At 39.7% G+C, this 19944-nt stretch overlaps 1 protein-coding gene across 1 annotated transcript in view; it reads left to right on the plus strand.

Moving 5' to 3' along the window:
* Nucleotides 1-729: 729 nt before the first annotated feature.
* The window catches only part of LOC139138803 (uncharacterized protein YfbL-like), a 33222-nt gene continuing 14007 nt past the window's right edge, over nt 730-19944 (plus strand). The window contains exons 1-2 of the mRNA XM_070707339.1: nt 730-970; nt 18078-18298. Of these exons, the coding sequence (XP_070563440.1) occupies nt 928-970; nt 18078-18298 (264 nt within the window). The 5' untranslated portion in view covers nt 730-927. The remainder of the gene's footprint in view (nt 971-18077; nt 18299-19944) is intronic.

Below are 19944 nucleotides of genomic sequence, written 5' to 3' on the forward strand. Positions count from 1 at the left end.
TTCGTGCCGATAGATTTTTATGGACAAGGTCATTTACGACAACTTTGGAAAAAGTCACGCGACATGAGCGTTGCCGTCGCGTTATTGTGTGTTGGGGGAAGCATTTTGCGCTTCAAAGAAAAAAACGCCCCCTCCTTTGCGTCAAACATGAGATTGTAGCTGGCCCAACGCTCAACGGGGAATGGCGTGCATGCACGTACTGCTCTGGTCTATGACGCCGGTCTATGAGCAAGGCGTTGAAACTACGAGAGAGTTACAATGTAAATTTTAAGTGGGTGATGTTTTGTTAGTTTCTGCTAACATGATGTATATGTGTGATTGACCCCTAAACGTCACTGAAATCGAAGTTTGAAATTATCAACGAGAACGTTAGCCAATAATCTCGCGCGAGAACGTCACAGTCGACTTGCGATCAATACTTTCGATTTAGGTCATAATTCTTCGAAATGTGAGTCATCGTCTGCCGAGAAAATTACGCAGTTCTTTTGACGTATACGATCGACTTGCAGCTGCAATGTGTTCAATCATTTTTGCCTCTGAGCAAATCAATTAACTTTCTAAGGAGAATAAAGACTAAAAACATCATGTAAATAGTAAACGGCCGAGCACTTGATCGACAACAGGGAAGTGAGGACTGCCATTCCCATTGATTAGCACGCAGTTTCGGATATCAGAATGAATGACGTCATAATTTATTTGACGATGAGCCGGACGGGGGACCCAAAAAATGTAGGCTGACACTCAATTTTTAGATTATACACTTGGTCATCCTGCTTGAAGACTTCTTCGTTCTTTTGATAGCGCGTGCTACCCAGCGTTAGGTGTTGTAGTGACCCGCATATTCAACGTAAGCTTACCTGTGGCTGAAGAGAATGTTTTATGCGCATGCGCTGAGCACACGTCGGGTGTTAAAACGTTCCTGTGGCTATGGCTATCACGACCAGAAACGCTGTCCTGTTTTGTCTTACAGGTAAGTTTCTTATTTTCGACATGTCGTGCGGATTAAAATCCAGTAGCACATTATTTTATTTCAACAGCTGAAATTCGACACAGACCATTCAATATAGTGAGGGCATAACGAAGCGCGACCGTTACACATTCACGTATACCTTGAAGTACATTGGACCTGGATGTACGGTCGAGAACTAATAACCAGGTCGGTTCTGTGTCTCTGAATGGAGCCAGGACGCCAGAATAATATTCTTTAGTATTGCGGAAGTCAATAGATCTGATGAATGCTATTTTGCTTTTTTAACTCGTTGCTGAACGAGACGGCAAGAGGGAAGCGTAACTTAAAGTGAAAGTGAATGGGGAATCTATCATATTTGGCCCAGGGGAAGAATACATCGTGTTGAAGTCTGTGATAGTGACAATGCAATGCATTCTTGTTTCATGATAAATTGACATCGGTATACGCCAGTGTGCGGATGTCGATTACTAGGTGTACTGCAACGATAAAGAGTATGTCGGCCATATTGTGTGAATCGTGAACGAAGCGAAACCAGCTTGCTTTCTATCACTCTCGTGTAGTCTCGAGTGATCCGATCTGACAAGTCGACACGATCAAACCGTAGGCCTATCGATATTTAGTAATTTTTGACAAGAATTTGCGGTAGGGTCATAGAGTTGTCTCGACTTATGCTTCAAATCCGCTCTGAAAATGAGACATATAGCAGATCGTCGGGAATGGAACACAGACAAAGGGAAGTGTGTGACCTTTTGTTCACCCTGTAACATAGATATACTACCTGACTTCATATTCGTACTTTCTTCAGTGAGCTTTCTGCAAGTAAATACAACAAAATATAGTCTGATAAGCTTGCCTCTTATTGAGACAGTGTTCCTATTGACACGTTGACACACAAATATGTCCAAGGCGCAGCAAAGCTGTCAGTGAAAAAAGATGTTTTAAATGTTTCTTGAAAGGTTTGGCGGTCATTTTAGTAGGCCGGGAAGAGCATGCGCGCATATTGTTGGCGTCGGCGGGCGTATTGAGAGTGTAGACGCTATTGTTGCGATATTGAAAGGTAAGACATATGAATTCCAAGAGATAACTAAGATGGCGATCGGAACCGTTCTCGGGAAACTTGTCGATATATAGGAGAATTCGGTTGGTTAAACACTAACTGGAGATCGGGCACTAAAGCTTTCATTTGCCCCCTCAAAAATTCAGTTTTTGTATTGTTACAAAGGTAGTTTACCCCACAAGGTTTATGCACTGGGTGGTCGTAGGCACCATTAAAATGATGAATTAAACCAAAAAGAGTTCGATTATAAAGCGATTTGCAGACAAATCGGATATTCACCATGTTGATGGCAAAAAACACAAGCAAGCTATTTTCCTTTACGAGTGTGTTTTCTAAGTTAGGGCGCAACATAAAGTTAAATCGCCAAAATATGAAGGTCAATTCTGACCCATATTGCAACTTCAAACTTAAGCAGGGTTTTAAATCAGCTTTACCTCAGAGCAAAATAATTAACTTTCTAATGAGGATAAGGAATAAAAGCATCATGTAAACAGTTATTGATCACTCAGCACTTGCTCGACAACCAGGAATTTCGGACTGTCACTTTTATTAATGAGCACGCAGTTCGGATATAAGAAAAGTGAGTGACGTCATAATTTATTTAAAGCTGAGCCGTACGGGGACTCACCAAAATTTCTAGGCGGCCTAAATGCTGAGATTATTCACTTGGTCACACTGCTTGACGACTCCCTCGTTCTTTCGATAAAGAGTGCTATCCTATAAGGTTGTTCGTGGTACCCACCTGTATATTCAACGTACTCTGCGGCTACCGTGAATGCCTGGCGTATATGATTCATGCAGTGAGCTCACGTCGGGTGTCAAAACGTTCCTATCACCATGGCTACCACGTCTAGAAACGCTGTTCTATTTTCTCTGACTGGTAAGTCTGTGATTTTTGATATGTAGTGCGGATTAAAATTCAGTATTGTTTTATTTCAACAACTGAAATTCGACATAGAGCATTCAATATGGTGAAGGCACAACAAAGCGCCACCACTATACATCACATACATGTATACCTGGAAGAACGGTCGAGAACTAACCAGGTCTGTCCTTGTCTCCAATGGAGACAGGACGCCAGAATATTAATCTGAAGAATTGCTGACGTCTGCAGATGGGATGAATGCTAGCTAGTTTTGCTGTTTGAACTCGTTGCTGAACGAGACGACAAGAGAAAAACGTAACTTAAAGCGCAGTGGTCGTCGCGCTGCGCATCCTCCTGAGGGGGTCCCCCTCTGTTGTAAACAAATCCAAGAACGCCGCACATGTTACAGGTTGATTGTAATGTTTGCGATATTGCCGCTTGTTAAAATGGCGGCTGATCTGTCACAAGTATACCAACTAACCAAATGTTACACGCGATAAAAGGTGAACAATAATTGCACGCTGGAATTGAGATCACATTTGCTCACGATTTTCTTGAATCAGTTGAATTGGGCTCGGCTACTGTTATCGCTCGAGCCATAGAGCTAGACGTACGCATGTATACGCCAACAGACTATCAACGACCGGGCTCTAGTTTCGACATCGCTAGCAAGGACGAGAGCTTTCATTTCAAGAGGCCCGACAGGAGCACAGGCGTACGGAATGTTTCCTAGATCGTCGTCGGATGGGAAGTGACTGACACTGTACTGTGAGGCCGAAGGCCGAACCTCGGTACTGTTTAACAGTACGAGGTTCGGCCTTCGGCCTCACAGTACAGTGTCAGTCACTTCCCATCCGATGACGATCTAGGAAACATTCCGTACGCCTGTGGACAGGAGTACAAAGACAACAACCCAAACTACAGAAATCTACAGCTCGCAGAGCAATGCCCGCTGCAGCAAGAAGCATCTCTGCATCTGTTCCGTTCCGTGGTCTGTATGAACGTCCGTGTCATGGCGCGCTACACTCGGCTGTGGAGAATCCAACTCAACTACAAAGTATACCCCGTTTGGGGGCGCAAACGAGAATTCCGAGTACAGGTATCAAGTCAAGCGAAGGACCTTTCATAGGTCTTATTGTTATGTGGGGGTTATCTCACTTGAAAGAGGATTTAGACCTACCCGGCAATCAGGAGGTACAACAAAGACGTTTGCCCATCACCGGTAGGCCTACACCAGCTAGCGGTTGGATCACTGCCATGACCGTGCACAGGACCGGGGCACAGCATCTCTCGATACGTCTATGCACGGTGTATTCGTGCAATTTTCCTGCCAAATGCCGCGAAAACCCGCTCGTTTTGTCTATTGTTTCCTGTCATTTTACTATTTCTTACCACGTAATACTAGGAGAAGTAAGACATGGTGATCAACAGTTGGTTGTGGGCCAAGTCGTCGCGGGCCGGTACGTTGTGGGACCGGATTCTCTATATCCGTGTACGTCAACGTGGTGACCGTCTCCCAACAACATCTCTCGTGTCCTGCTCTGGCTTGCCGATCATGGTCTTGAGTGTAATTTTTGTGTTAGGCATTGTGCTTGTTGCTGGTCTACATATAGGCCTATAGGCAATGTTGATCATTTTAGTTATGTATTTTCACTGTACTGTACATAGCATTGTGTACAACCAGTGTGAATGCGCGCGATCAAAGCTTTTTGTTCACTGTGTCTGCGTGCAGTAAACTCAGCGACAATAAATTTGCTGAGTGTAGTGTCCCAATGTTCGTAGCTCTACACGAGTTTATAGATAGAAGTACACCACTGAAGTTCGTTTCCGATCTTAATATTTTACTATTGCATGATGTTGAGTCTTACAATGGCCTTAACAAAGTGGGGGACTGCTCCCATCTTACTCCTATTGAAGTTGAGAAGACTTATGTTTACAAAAATTTATGTTTATCAACAAAAAAATCACGCACGCGCAGCGCGACGACCACTGCGCTTTAAAGTAAAAGTAAAAGGGGTATCTATCATATTTCGTCAAGGGGGACGAATAAATTGGCCGAATTGAAGTCTGAGACAATGATAATCAAATGCATTATTTGTTTCATGATAAATTGATATCGGTACGCCAGTGTGTGGATGTCGATAACGGACGTACTGCAACGATAAAGAGTGATGTCGGCCATATTGTGTCAATGAAGCGAAACCAGCTTGCTATTTATCACTCTGCACTCTCGTGTAGTATCGAACGATTCGATCCGACAGGTCGACACGAAACACGAAACACACGTTAGCTTATTTGCAGTAGAGTCATAAATTAATCTCGATGCGTCATATACGCTCTGTAAATGATAAAATAGCCGGACGACTGGACTGGGACACAAAGGAAAGTGGCGGGTGACCTTTCGTTCACCCTGTAAATCGACTCCTACCTGACCTCACTTTCGTCAGTGAGCTTTCTGCAAGCAAATACAACCAAAGACACAGTTTGATAAGCTTGCCTGTGATTTGGGTAATGTTCCTATTGACGCATTGACACACAAATATGTCCAAAGCGCAGCAGAGCTTTCAGGGGGAAAAAAGGTGTTTTAAAGGCATTTCTGGCGATCCATGGGATCGCCTTTGTTCTAGTAGTCTGTAAGAGGATTATGGAGGTGTGATAGCCTTTTGTTTTCCATTGTAAATTATAATCTTGTGGGTAAATTTTCTGATGAGACAATCTGGCGTCAACGCATGCCTTTAAGTATTTCTTGAAAGGTCTGGCTGTCATTTTAGTATTTTTTATTTATTTTTATTTTTATTTGGTTTTATTTAATGAGGGTAGCCTGGTAAACTCTAGAGAGAGTTTATCTCCCCCAGGGCCCTAGACATTACAACAAATATATACAAAACCGCAAAAACAATTTTCAAAATGAAAATACAAATAACAACATATAACAACTGCCACATTTAACAGGAAAAACATGAAAAAATCAAAATTCTGCCCAATATTGTTTTAAATAATTGCTTTTAAAAGAGATAAGTGTTTCAGAAGACTTGACTTCTGTTTTCAACTTATTCCATTCCATAGCTCCCTGTACTGAACATGTGTTTTTAAAAACATTCAGTTTGGCTCTAGGGATATCAAGCTTATTTTGGGAGCTACCTCTGGTCACACGGCTATGACACTGATTGACATATCGGTACATTTCCGTCATATACAATGGGGCTATACCTTTCAAGGATTTCAACACATATTTTTGTATAAAATTCTATCAGGTATAGGCATAATACACCAGTTCAATGATATGAACTTGGAGAGAGAGTGAGAGACGTGTTTGGAGTTTTCGTTTTCTATCATTAGAATTGCCGGATGGTCATAACCCCTTCTTACCATGCCGGAAAATGCCGAGAGAGTTTGACCGGTTAAGAAGGGCTTGACTACGCAGTTTCTGCGTAGTGAAGCTTCATTACGTATTCATGGTGACCCCTGGCCAGCTGTCAATAACTTTGGGGGCTTTTGTCTTTTGGCCTGCTTTGCATATGCGTCGTTGGACACGACCTGCCAATCACCCAGGTAGTCAATTAAACTATTAGTTGACTGTTTACCGACCCAATTAACACTATCCAGCAGTATCAGTCATATTTTAATCGCGTGGCCCGGGTGGGCACAACGTAGGAACGCGTGTATTTCTATGTGTACGTTTCACTTGTGGTGTTGTTTGTACCATGGAGGTAGGAATGTTTGTACCATCGTGCGTTTGAAGTAAGCTTACTTGTTTCACCTACAGCATTACCTTCAAGGTGACAGTTCAGTATCATTGCACCGAGTTCTGCCCACGGTGAAAACCACCTGTTTTGCCACGGTCCCTCTGTGGAGGGACCGTGGTTTTGCCTACTAATTACTGCCCGTCGCTGCCCGTCCTGAATGTATCCTATCTATAGCTACAGTAATCAGTCAATATATAATACCCCGCGCCTTATAATTTTTATATTAACCACAGTCTCTCTATCCACGAGGGACTGTGTATAAACTTATAAAATCATAGTCCGTGCCGTAAAATTGTTGACTTTCGATGCGATATAGAGGTTGATCGTTGAATCGCACCGGCGCATCCATATTTACTTGCCCCATAAGCTTACTACTCTGTAAAGGGTGGGTAGATGGAATTCCTGGGCCAAAATTGAACACCGGGGCGAAACTTTTTGTGAACCCATGTGAAAACATAAATCATTTATCAGTTTTGATATATACTCCTAAATTGTAAGTTTGATCATGGAGGTACCTCCATGGTTTGATCAAAATCGAGACCACATTCAAGGGCTATGCAGACTGTCCATGTACGCACACACAGTGACAAGAAGGCGGAAACACCTACTTACCAAGCACATCGAATCGGCGAAAAGAAGCATAAAAAAGCTATAGGCTCATCGCCAAACAAACGCGCCAAGCGCTAACAAAAACCCATACCAAGCGGCCCTTTTCAGGGCCACCAAACACTCCAAAAAGAGAACTACCCAAAAAAACCCCATAAAATGACATAGAACACACAAACACTTAAAAGAAATAACAAAAATCGTACACACATAAAATAACGTGACAGAAAAAATGGCCGTGGAAATAAATCAGCTATTTCCAAAGAAAAGCCGACAACAACATGAAATTCAACAACAACCTATCATCGCTCAAACTATGAAACTCCGAAAAATAGTACTAGGCAAAGGCCTTAAAATTAATTCGGACGCCAACAAAACCAAACAGAATAAAACCACCTCAGGATTTCAACAAATAAAGTCGTAAAATGTGACTACGCTACATTGTGAGACACAAACAATCGCAACAACACAAATTCAAAGAAAAGTCAAATTGGGCTCCACAAACAACAAACACCAAAAACTTGAAAGCTATCTGAAGCTGCTAAACTCGCACTTCTAGAGATACCCTTTCAAACAAGGAAACAAAACATGTCGCGTGCTAAAAGAATCGCGATAAACCAGCTTGCAAACAATAGACAAATTTCGGGAAAAAAGACCCTCGACAAGGGTCGGGTTTTCGTTATTGTCAACACAAACGATTACGTACTCGAATGCGAAAGGCAATTACGCAACACTCAGTATTATACACAACAAGCCAGAACAAACAGTAAACAAAGTAATTGAACTATGAATCAAAATGTACGAGAACAAGCACATCAACCAGGATACTTGTGAGTATCTTGATCCAATAAACATAAAATCCGTACCCCCAGTGGTACTTATTGCCTAAAAATTCACAAACCTCCGCAAAAATCTAAAAGACACACCAGTCAAAACAAAATTTACCGAAGTAAAGAAACATAGAACAAACAAACCGAACCACCAAACGGACTCACAACGTGACCAAAAATTAATATACTTGCCTCGCTAATGGAAAAGCAAGACCACTAAAATGCATTAAAATAAATTTTCACAAACACAAACTAAGGAAAGAATCTACACCGCGACTGATGAGAAACCACAACCGGGTTTCGAAACGCAAGCGTCAAAGGGCGACTCTATCAACTTTTGTAACAACATAGGTCCGGCTGCGTCTCGCCATAAGCTTTCCCCACACAAACAAAACATTACCGTACACACTAATCCAAACTTCTCTCCAAAGCGAAACAAACATTTTTATTAACACACACAATCGGATAAGAATGTAGGAACACATTTTCGAAACGAATCAAACACAAACTCGACACAAAAACATTTAGGATAGTTAGATGGGGAGCCTCTTTCACATTTTTTACATCTCGCTATACTGTCTATGATTCTAAAAATAAAGTCATCTGCCACTTTTTCTGTATACGCGGTTTGGCAAAACTCATCTCTTCAATCGAAAGTCGGGCGATTTCATGGTTCTTTGGGGTACGTCGAGCTTAAGGAATGTGGTTATATTCGCGATGTTTTATTCGAAATTATTTATTTCTTCTAGGGCAAATGCACGTAATTCATGCTGTTGGAAATACTGGCCGCTCATAAACAAGACAATAAACTCGATATCTGTGCATCTTTACTTTTATTGTCAAAGTACCATCGACACCCAAAAAAAACCAAATGGTTCAGTCCACGCGTCGGTTCAGTCCAGGTATTTGCAACGCCAGTCACCTAGGCGACGGTAATCCGCACCACTTATCACCATGGGGAAGGTACTCCTCCCCCTATACCACTGGCGATCCCACCCTCAAGGCACTGCGTCATTCGACCAAGCATTGTTATTGTAATTTCCTGCATAAAATTAACAGCGAGGTCAACCGGTCGAACTCTCTCGGCATTTTCTCTCATGCGTAATTAGTCACCTCCCCTCTCGTACTATTTAAAACAAGTCATGCCATTCCAAGAACATGGACAAATTATAGAAAAGCTCTTAGTGTGACTGAATGTCTTTGTTTCCCCTCTCAACCAGAGTCTAACAGTTTACGCCCCCCCCTGTTGCCATAGTGACTGTTGTCTTTCCATTCGGAAAATCCGTACATGACAAACACTGACACTGCACAGTGATATTTATTTTTTATCTGCAGCATAGATCGGGACAAAACTCAATACCGTCAGCAATAAAAGTACATGCTGCAGCATATCTGTCGATATTTAGATCTTCGAAATTTTGCACAGGAACATTGACGAATTAGTGTGGAGTTCGTACACCCATGAGTCGCCTAAGCCTTATGCCGCAAAAACTGCATGTGTTTTCTTCGGCCAAACCGTTTTTGCCTAAATACACGGATGTCAAAAGGGCCGGTGAAAAATTAACGCTTCAAACTTTAATCTACAACGAGCACGTCGGCCAATGAAGCGAAATAGCCCGGCGGTTCAGTGTACGTGCACAGGAAAAACTTCCGGTTCTCTTCCGGTCAAGCTAGTACACGTCTGTAAACTACAATATATCCGTCCGTGTGATCAAAATTTGAGATTATTGTCGCATAATGTGATATCCAAAACATTGATATATATACACTCAGCAAAAAAATCTAATGCTACTGCAAATGGTGATAATGATTAAATGATAAAAGGTTCACGATGATTAGCGGCAAGTCTGTTAATGAAAAAGACTCTAGCCATGTCTTTAGCCCCGGTCTTACATGTACGGTAATCAAGTTCATGTCATACATTTCGTGTTCACTCACTAGATAGCCGTGCAATATACTTGTATGTTCAGCAGAATTGTTCAGGGTTCAGAATCCGCGACGGTCCTGTTGCTATCGTTGCAAATTCTATGGGTGACCGTAACTTTGCTGCAGTCATTGTCTTCTGTAGGCGGTGCCCCAGCTTTTTCTGCCGTGTTTGCTGTGTAGCACCCGGTGGGGGTTGTGTAGCGCTGTACGGGCCGGCGCTGCGCTACACAGCCCGGCAACAAGGCAGAAAAAAGCAGGCGCACAGCCCATCGGCTAAAACTATTGCAGCTCCGTGTAACTTTAACCGATCCGACCGTGAAAATCAAAAACACAACTCCGCCAGACAGTCTTCCCTTGGGATTGCGCCGGGCTTCCGGCTTCTCAGAGGACGTTTTCTTAACCCCGGTCGCGGTCCTACCGTATAAATTGTATTACGCCAACGATGCTATATTACGAGTGGTTATCAGTTCAGTTATTTAAATGTACCAAGTCTTGATATACCTAATTCTTAGTTATATAATATTGTATCATATGCCTAACTACCGTTTAGAAATTGAGTTTCATTATTCTAAACGTTTCTTGAATACACAAATATTTATTTGCATCTCAAAAATAGGCGTTGTATGGTCCTCATCACATAATGAAAAGTCCACAGCACAACATGATGAATCCACATCACAATGTAAAGAATGCCCATCACCATATAAAGAATGCTCATCATAATACAATGAACGCGCATTACAATATAAAGAATGCGCGTCACAATACAAGGAATGACCATCACAATGTGAGGAATACACATTAAAATATAACAAATGCCGGTTGCAAACTGAAAAATGCCCATTATAATTTTAAAAATGCTCATCACTATATAACAAATGCCTATCACTATATAACAAATGCCAATCACCATACAACAAATGCCCATCACTGTATAACAAATGCCTATCACCACATAACAAATGCCCATCACTGTATAACACATGCCCATCACCATATAACAAATGCACATCACCACAAAACAAATGCACATCACCATTTAATGAATGCTCATCGTCATATAACAAATGCCTATAACCATATAACAAATGTGCATCACCATATTACAAATGCGCATCACCATATAACAAATGCACATCACTATATCACAAGTGCACATCACCATATAACAAATGTGCATTACCATATAACAATCGCCCATCACCATATAACAAATATGCATCACCATATAAAAAAGCATCATCATATAGCAAATGTGCATCACTATATAACAAATGTGCATCACTATACAACAAATGGGCATCACCATATAACAAATGTGCATCACCATATAACAAATGCACATCACTATATAACAAGTGCACATCACCATATAACGAATGTTCATCACCATATAACGAATGTGCATCACCATATAAAAGATGTGCATCACCATATAACAAGTGAGCATCACTATATAACAAATTGGCATCACCATATAACATATGTGCATCACCATATAACAAATGCACATCACTATATAACAAGTGCACATCACCATATAACGAATGCTCATCACCATATAACGAGTATGCATCATCATATAAAAAAGCATCATCATATAGCAAATGTGCATCACTATGTAACATAAGTGCATCACTCTACAACAAATGGGCATCACCATAGAACAAATGCGCATCACCATATAACAAATGCACATCACTATATAACAAGTGCACATCACCATATAACGAATGCTCATCACCATATAACTAATGTGCATCACCATATAAAAGATGTGCATCACCATATAACAAGTGAGCATCACCATATAACAAATGTGCATCACTATATGACAAATGCACATTAAATAATCACTTTCCTTCACTTAAGACAGCTATGGCTTTCCATAGGGAAGTATATATGCATTATAAAGTGTTCGTCTAGTACTTAATGGTAAATACCGTATTATACGTCTAGGTAGAGCTATACGTGAATTGACCTTTTTATAAATTGAATCAGTATTTGACTTCCAGTTTAAGTGTTGATCTACATCTATTCCCAGAAGTCTTTCTTCATTTACGGAATCTAAAATATTCTGACCAAGTTTACAATGAAGAACATTTCTTGGCAGACGTGATAATCTCTGATGTGTGGTCATAAGTAGGCCGCGAAGAGCATGCGCGCATTTTATTGGCATCGGCTGGCGCATAGAGAGTGTAGACTGTTTTGTGCATTTCGTTTAAAAAAAATCACTTAAACTTGGCACAAACTGAAAAGTTTAAGTTTTGTAACTTTCAAGTATGCGCTTTTTTTCAATAAAATTATACATGTTTAGAAAGGCCCCTTTCCGATCTTTCCATCAAAATGACCTTTATATGGTTTTATGATTCATGATTCGAGGCAGAAAGGGAAATATTCCCCAATCCCTTATATTATAATTTTGTTTCAAAAAATCATTTAGAAATGACACAAACTGAAAGGCTATATATACGTGTTTAGAAAAACCCTTTTCAGAGCTTTCAATCAGTATAACATTTATATGGTTTCATAATTCATGGTTCGAAGCACAAAGGGAAACATTACCCCTACCCAATACAGTATAATTTTGTTTTTAAAAAATCACTTTTAAAATCGACACAAACTGAAAGGTTTCAGCTTTTAACTTTCAAATATGCTACTTTTTCCCATAAAACTATATTTAAGAAATGTAGCATTTTTATGGTTTCATCATTCATGATTCGAAACAGAAAGGGAAACATTGCCCCTACCCCTTATATTACACACGGATATATGACATACCACGTATCACGAAAAGAAGCTCACGCACTCGCAAAATCCCATGACGAATACTTTTAATGTTGTTTTTCTTGTTTACTGCACTAAGTTCTTCTAAAAATATATAAATACCTTATGAAAAATTGTTTGGAGAAACGGGAACTTTCAAATTTTACGATTTACGGTCAATGGCCGATATAAAGTCTAATCGACATTCGAATATTAATTTATCCCCATTAAGTTATAAATCAATGAAACGGCCATAATCTGGGCTTTCTAAAAATATAACGTTTATAGTATTTTATTGTTTCTGTTTCCGTCGAGCGGTAAATATGTGACCCCCACCCCATTGTTGAAATCCAAGATGGCGGCCAAGATGGCGGCCAAATGAACCCCATGGGACAATATTTGATTTTGGGAGCATCAAAATTCATTTACTATATACCCTAAGGATTACAAAAATGTAGCTTAAAAATATATCTATGGGGTGCATCGGAACCCTACCTTCCGAGTAGTAAAACGGAATTTCTGAAGGGTAAATGAAAGCTTTAGTACCCGATCTCTTGTTTAACCAACTGAATTCCTCCTATATATCGACCAGTTTTCCCAAGAACGGTTCCGATCACCTTCTTAGTGATCTCCTGGAATTGTTTTACTAAGTTTAATTGTTGCGGTACTGTTGCCTTGAAAAGGTAAAACATATATGAGATCACTAAGAGGGCAATCGGAACCGTTCCTGGGAAAACTGGTCGATATATAGGAGGTTTTCAGTTGGTTAAACACTAACTACAGATCGGGTACTAAAGCTTTCATTTGCCCCTCAAAAATTCAGTTTTTGTACTGTTACAAAGGTAGTTTACCTCACAAGAAGGTTTATGCACTGGGTTGTCGTAGGCACCTGTAAAATTATGAATTAAACCAAAAAGAGTTCGATTATAAAGCGATTTGCATACAAATCGGATACCTGCCAAGTTAGTGGCAAAAACAAAAGCAAGCTATTTTCCTTTACGAGTATGTTTTCCAAGTTTTGGCGGAACATATGTTTGAAATAATGAATATATAATAATACAATTAAATAATGAAGATACTTAATACTTAACAAAGGAACATGAGAATTTCACGTGATCGGTTTGTAACGTATAACAGTGAAGTGTTATTTCTGACATGTAAACTGAAGATCAAGAACTGTATCGTTGTTTGTGATTTGATGTATTGTTTTATCTTTAAGTCATATCTATCGTGAGATCAAAATCACGCCTTTTGAGTGTTCTATGAGAAAACAATATTTCGGTAATATCGAGAGCGGAAGCACGAGCATTAGATAGGAATAGACATCAAATCAGGTCCAATAATCGTTATCATTCAAGGTAACTAAGAAAGTTACCAGGTCCAAGGAACATAAGAGAGATGACTCCGCTAGCTCTATCCCTCACCGTCCGACATGTAACTTCTACACGTATGTAGTAACGGGTGTTAACTTTGAAGACTGAGAGCCTAACGCTGTTCATGTATCTCAACGACCTCTTGCATGGCAGTTCCCCAATGGAAGATATTTGTGAAATGTTACACAGTGATTGCGAAATTTAATGGTACAATACTGCAGAATTGCATGTTAAAAGGTCAAACCCATCTGTGGCGGGTTACAGTACACCTACCTCAAAATCGGCTGGAAGTAGCCACACCTGGTTTCGCCAAGAGATCCAAGTCCTTGCCTTTTGCTGACCGTCTCTATTAAAGGTGGTCCGCTTCTCTATGTTCTTTTTTACTGTTTACATATAATTATTTTACTTACGTGCCAAAGGCATTTTCTCTTAGTAAAAGTTACCCAGTTTGCTTTTGATGAAAACGTGGAACAATCTAGATTTTGTTATTCATAAGGGAGATTGTGTGCAAAACCATTGACAATAATGTGTGTCTTTGGTGCACTGTGTCTCGCACAGACTCTATAATTATTTTCTCCATCAATGATCTACCGTTGCCCGAACTTACTGCATCGCGCCAGTATATAAAATAACATCTTCCAAAAGAGTCGCCCTATATGTCATGACCCGCAGTATACAAATGCCCCACAGTATACAAATATACAAATGCCCCGCCAGGCAATATGCAAATGTTTGCGAGACTTATAGCACGCACATGCTCAAGGGCTCGCGATAGCGAGATGGCACATTCACACACAAAATTGTACAGCTATGTTCTTCATTAAAATATTAAAAATTGGTCAAGTAACGTTGTTCTTTTGTCTTTCTTGTTTACCCGTGACTATTATTTCTGTATCTGTATTCATACTTGACATTTTCTTTCTAGCTCAGTCTGCTTTTGTACACGTACCCATACGCATGATCTTTTGGGCAACGAAAATAACCTTGAAGGCGCGACATAGGCTTTTTCTTTATTATCCGATAACATCGTCTAAGATGTCTAAGTTAGAGAGCTTCAGGAGCATGAGACCAAAGTAATCTAACGTGGATAAAATTATCCGATAAAACAGTGTTTTGGGCATCGGCCACTTCCCAGCCCTTCTAACATTAGACTCTAACTTAGATGTTAGACGATATTATCGATTTTATCCGATAATATCTGATAAAACAGCATGTCGGGCATCAGCTACTTTCTCACTTATCTAATATTAGACTCTAACTTAGATGTTAGAAGATATTATTGATTTTATCCGATATTGTCCGATAAAACAGCATGTCGGGCGTCGGCCACTTCCCCACTCGTCTAAAATTAATATCTGACTTAGTTTTTAGAGTCTAATATTAGACGACTGAGCTGCTGATGTCCCACGTTGTGTTTTATCGGATATTATCGGATGATAATGCCAGGTCTGGCATCAGCAACTTCCCCACTCGTCTAATATTTGACTCTAACTTAGATAACTTAGATAATATTATCCGATAATGCCTACAGTGTTAATGTCGCGGTATCCTCAAAATAACGACCTATTCAGAACCAATTATGAACAGTACTATTGTTGATAACAGATAATGATCTTAACTCTTGCATTAGCAAACCTACTATAGGTGGCGAATTACTGCTTTTTCCACGTTGAATGAGGACATATTTTTTTTAGTTTTGTAAGTCCCGAATCGTATCACCAAAACATTTGCCTTTCGACTACGTAGCCCATGATTGTCGGGTCATCCCTAGGGAGAAAACGCAACTCTTAATCCCCAGGACGCACCATTCGCTGCATTGTCTAACACCAACAAGAGCAGTTCTAGTTGGCTCCCCTTCGTGAGTTTGTTTGCTCAGCTGGATAATGGTAGCACTTTGAAGTCTCCACAAAGGTCACTGCAGGTCAGACATTGTGCAGCATACTACTGCCATTTTTAGCTCACGTGTGTAAACATGTGGGCTTATGTCATAGCGATGTCTGTCTGTCTGTCCGTGTGTGTGTGTGTGTTAGTGTGTGTGTGTCTGTCTGTCTGTCTGTTTACACGATAACTCAAAAACGCCTGAACGGATTCAAGTCAAATTTGGTACACAGGTACCATATGCTACTTGCAAGAACTGATTAGATTTTGGTTAGTGTGGCTTGCATATTAATGAAGTTATGCAATATCGTTTTTTTCCGTACAATGGTTTCCCTATGGAGACGGTAATGACAGTGAAGACATATATCAAGAAATACTGCACAAAATTTCATGAAACTTTTCACAGATGACAATCTAAGAACATTATGATGATACTGTGAGTGTCATGTCAATTATCTTCTCATTTGCATATTTAATGAGCGTTTTTTATTAGTGTCATAACTCTGAAATTCCTACACCAAACTTGATGATACTTGCAACAAATATTGATCTGATATATATCTAATTATACTAAGAAGTATTAGGCAGTGTCAAGTTAATAAATAGCTCATTTGCATATTTTATGAAGGTTTGTAATTAGTCATATAATTCCGATATAACTTCACCAAAAGTGATAAAATCTGCTGCAGATACTGATCCGACTGATATCTTACTGTAGTGAAAAGCATTTAGTAGTGTGAAAATAATTAAGGGTTCATTTGCATATTTAATAAACTTTGTAATTAGGTATATAACTCTGAAATTACGGCACGCTAGTCAGTGAAATTGGGTACAGATATTGTTTTCATAAATATCTAATTGTACTGAGAAGCATTTGGCAGTGTCAAGTTACCAAATAGGTCATTTGCATATTTTATGAAGTTTTGTAATTAGTGATATAACTCCAAAATAACTGCACCAAATGTGATGAAATGTGCTGCAGATACTGATCCGACAGATATCTAATTGTGGTGTATAGCATTTAGTTGTGTGAAGTTAATTAAGGGTTCATTTGCATATTTAATGAACTTTGTAATTAGTGATATTACTCCAAAATTACAGCGTTAAATTTGATGAAACTTGCTACAGATGTTGATCTGATAAATATCCAATTGTACTGAGAAGCATTGAGCAGTATCAAGTTAATAATTAGCTCATTTGCATATTTCATGAAGTCTTATAATTAGTCATATAACTCCGAAATAACTGCATCAAATGTGATGAAAACTGCTGCACATACTGATACCACAGATATCTAACTGTGTTGTAAAGCATTTAGTAGTGTAAAGTTAATTAAGGGTTCATTTGCATATTTAATAAACTTTGTAATTAGGTATATAACTCTGAAATTTCGGCACCAAAATTTTGTGAAACATGGTACAGATATTGATTTGATAAATATTTAATTGTGCCATGAATCAGTGAACAGTGTCAAGTTAATTTAGGATTTATTTGCATATTTAATGAACTTTGTAATTAGTGACATTACTCTAAAATTACAGCATTAAATTAAATAGAACGTGCTACAAATGTTGATCTGATGGATATCTAATTGTCCCATATAGCATTTAGCAGTGTCAAGTTAATTAACAGCTCATTTGCATATAAAGTTTTGTAATTAGTGATTAGACTTTGAGAGTACTGTGCGAAGTTTTCAAAAACCTGCTACATATAGTGATAACATATATCTCATTGTTCTGTGAAGCGTACTACTATTAATGAACCTGGTGTAAAACACGTGAGCATATTCAGTTCATATCTGGTTACACAGCATGGCGCAAGCTGTGCAACTTTATTTTTTTCCCCCAAACGATGCATTCGAGAGTGATATGGCTCATGGCAAGATACAACAGATTATGACATTGAATTTCTTTAGTATAGCACCAAAACATTGAAGTTTCGCGGGAACACCACCATGCAATCGCAGATAAAGTGGACTCAGGTTGTGGGCTTTAGATGTCAATTTGAAAGAAAAATCGGCACCATAGATTTCTATCAAACTTTGTTTTTTAATTCTCCAGTGCTGGCATTTCATCTGTCCTTAACCACGACGGCAGAGACCGATGAGCTTGCGGGGATAAGCGAAAACTTACGTCAGCGCCTCCAGGATCACTTCACCCATACCAGACACCATGACGTCAACCCTGTCAATAAGGACAACGTCAGAAATTACATTTCTGAAACACTGAAGGACTGTGACCTGAAAGTAGAATTACAAGAATTTTCTGGCACCAACAACCAGGTATAACACTTTGCTTGTATGATTTACCAGATATATTAGTCTGCTTCAAATTACAGATCCTACTGTTGATTAAGGTAGTGAATACTCGAAAGTGAATTGCTCAAACTTCAGCTCAAACTTTCCAGATTGAAACTTTCAACCATTCTCTTACTGTATCAAGAACAAAAATCAAGGGTTAAAGTTTGGTACCAGAGAAACAAAGTTAATTCAAAGGGGGAAAATAAGATTTTCGATTTTTCGAAAAACTAAGACTGTGACATGTTACTTACGCCAAGGGCTTTAAAACGAGTCTCCACAAGTGTTAGATAAAACTTGGTTCAAGTCGGTGATTTGCGTGAAATAAAGGCATTCAGAGGGTGCAGGTTATAAGCACGTCAATTTTTGTGTGAAACATTTTAAGTGAGATGATTACAGTACAATCACTATCTTGCGGTGCTTTTGAGCATGCGAGCAGTGACCGTTAGATCGGTAGTTTCTCCCGGAATCACCGACGCTGCGACCGAAGCCCGTAGGGAAGATGGGCTGATATTTCGGAGGCACCGTGGGCCAGTGGTTAGAGTCTCACTATTAGAGGATGGTAAGTTCGAGACCCGGTTAAAGACCCGGTGGGTCCAGAGTAACGGACTCACTGTCGGAGGACGGTGAGCTCGAGACTCTAGCACGGTGTTGTGCCCCTGAGCAAGGCACTTTACTCCTCAGTGCTCCATTTGGGATTAGGGACTGGTCAGTTTCTTCGGCCTGGGGGGGGGGGCCGGTGGATTCATGGGGGGTCACCCTGTTTTGACTTTGGTGATAGGGGGGTCACCATGTTTTTGAAATGCCTAATAGGGGGGTCAGTGTGTTTTTGAATTTTGACACAGGCTAATCATTGCCTAAATTGCATCGTGTCAGCCACAAATTTCATCCAGTTGCATTTTTCGGCGCGCCCTTCGGGCGCTTAACTTTAATAATCAGACATATTTTTCAGCACGCCCAACTTTAACATATCAGGCATACATATATCAGAGGTATATGTATGTTCAATATTTTTCAGCGTGCTTCTCGAGCACATTAATATAATATCAGACATTTTTCAGCACACCCTTCCTGTGCATTACTTTAATGTACAAGACATATATATCAGAGATATCAGGATGTTTCATATTTTTCTCCGCGCCCTTCGGGCGCCATACTTTAATATATCAGAGATATATACCAGAGATATCTTGATGTTTGTTAAGTGAAAGTGTACTATTATGAAATCTGCATTTCATATGAAAAGCATGGCAAATTCCTGATACTTTTCTGTTCTCTCTATGAGAATTCAGTATGAGAAAGTAACATGCACAAGTATCAATGTTACAAGAAAGGTCATCTCAGACACTGCACAGATCAGATTTGGCTAAAATGCCTGTCTATGGCTCCCCAGGAGATTTAATTGGATGGCTGGCAAGTCTTAACACGCATCAAAATTTTTGATTTACAGCTTTTTCCTGTTTGATATTAATGATTGACATCCATTTCAGTACAACAGTTCAGGACATCTGGTTAAGCATAGAAAGTGTGAAATACATTCTCAGCTCATTCAAAATGTACTGTATTCAAACTTTAAGATTGACACTTAGAAATTCCTATCTTACAACTGACATGCCAACAATTTCATTAAA

Source organism: Ptychodera flava, chromosome 8, assembly GCF_041260155.1.
Source record: "Ptychodera flava strain L36383 chromosome 8, AS_Pfla_20210202, whole genome shotgun sequence".
NCBI classification, from domain to species: domain Eukaryota; kingdom Metazoa; phylum Hemichordata; class Enteropneusta; family Ptychoderidae; genus Ptychodera; species Ptychodera flava.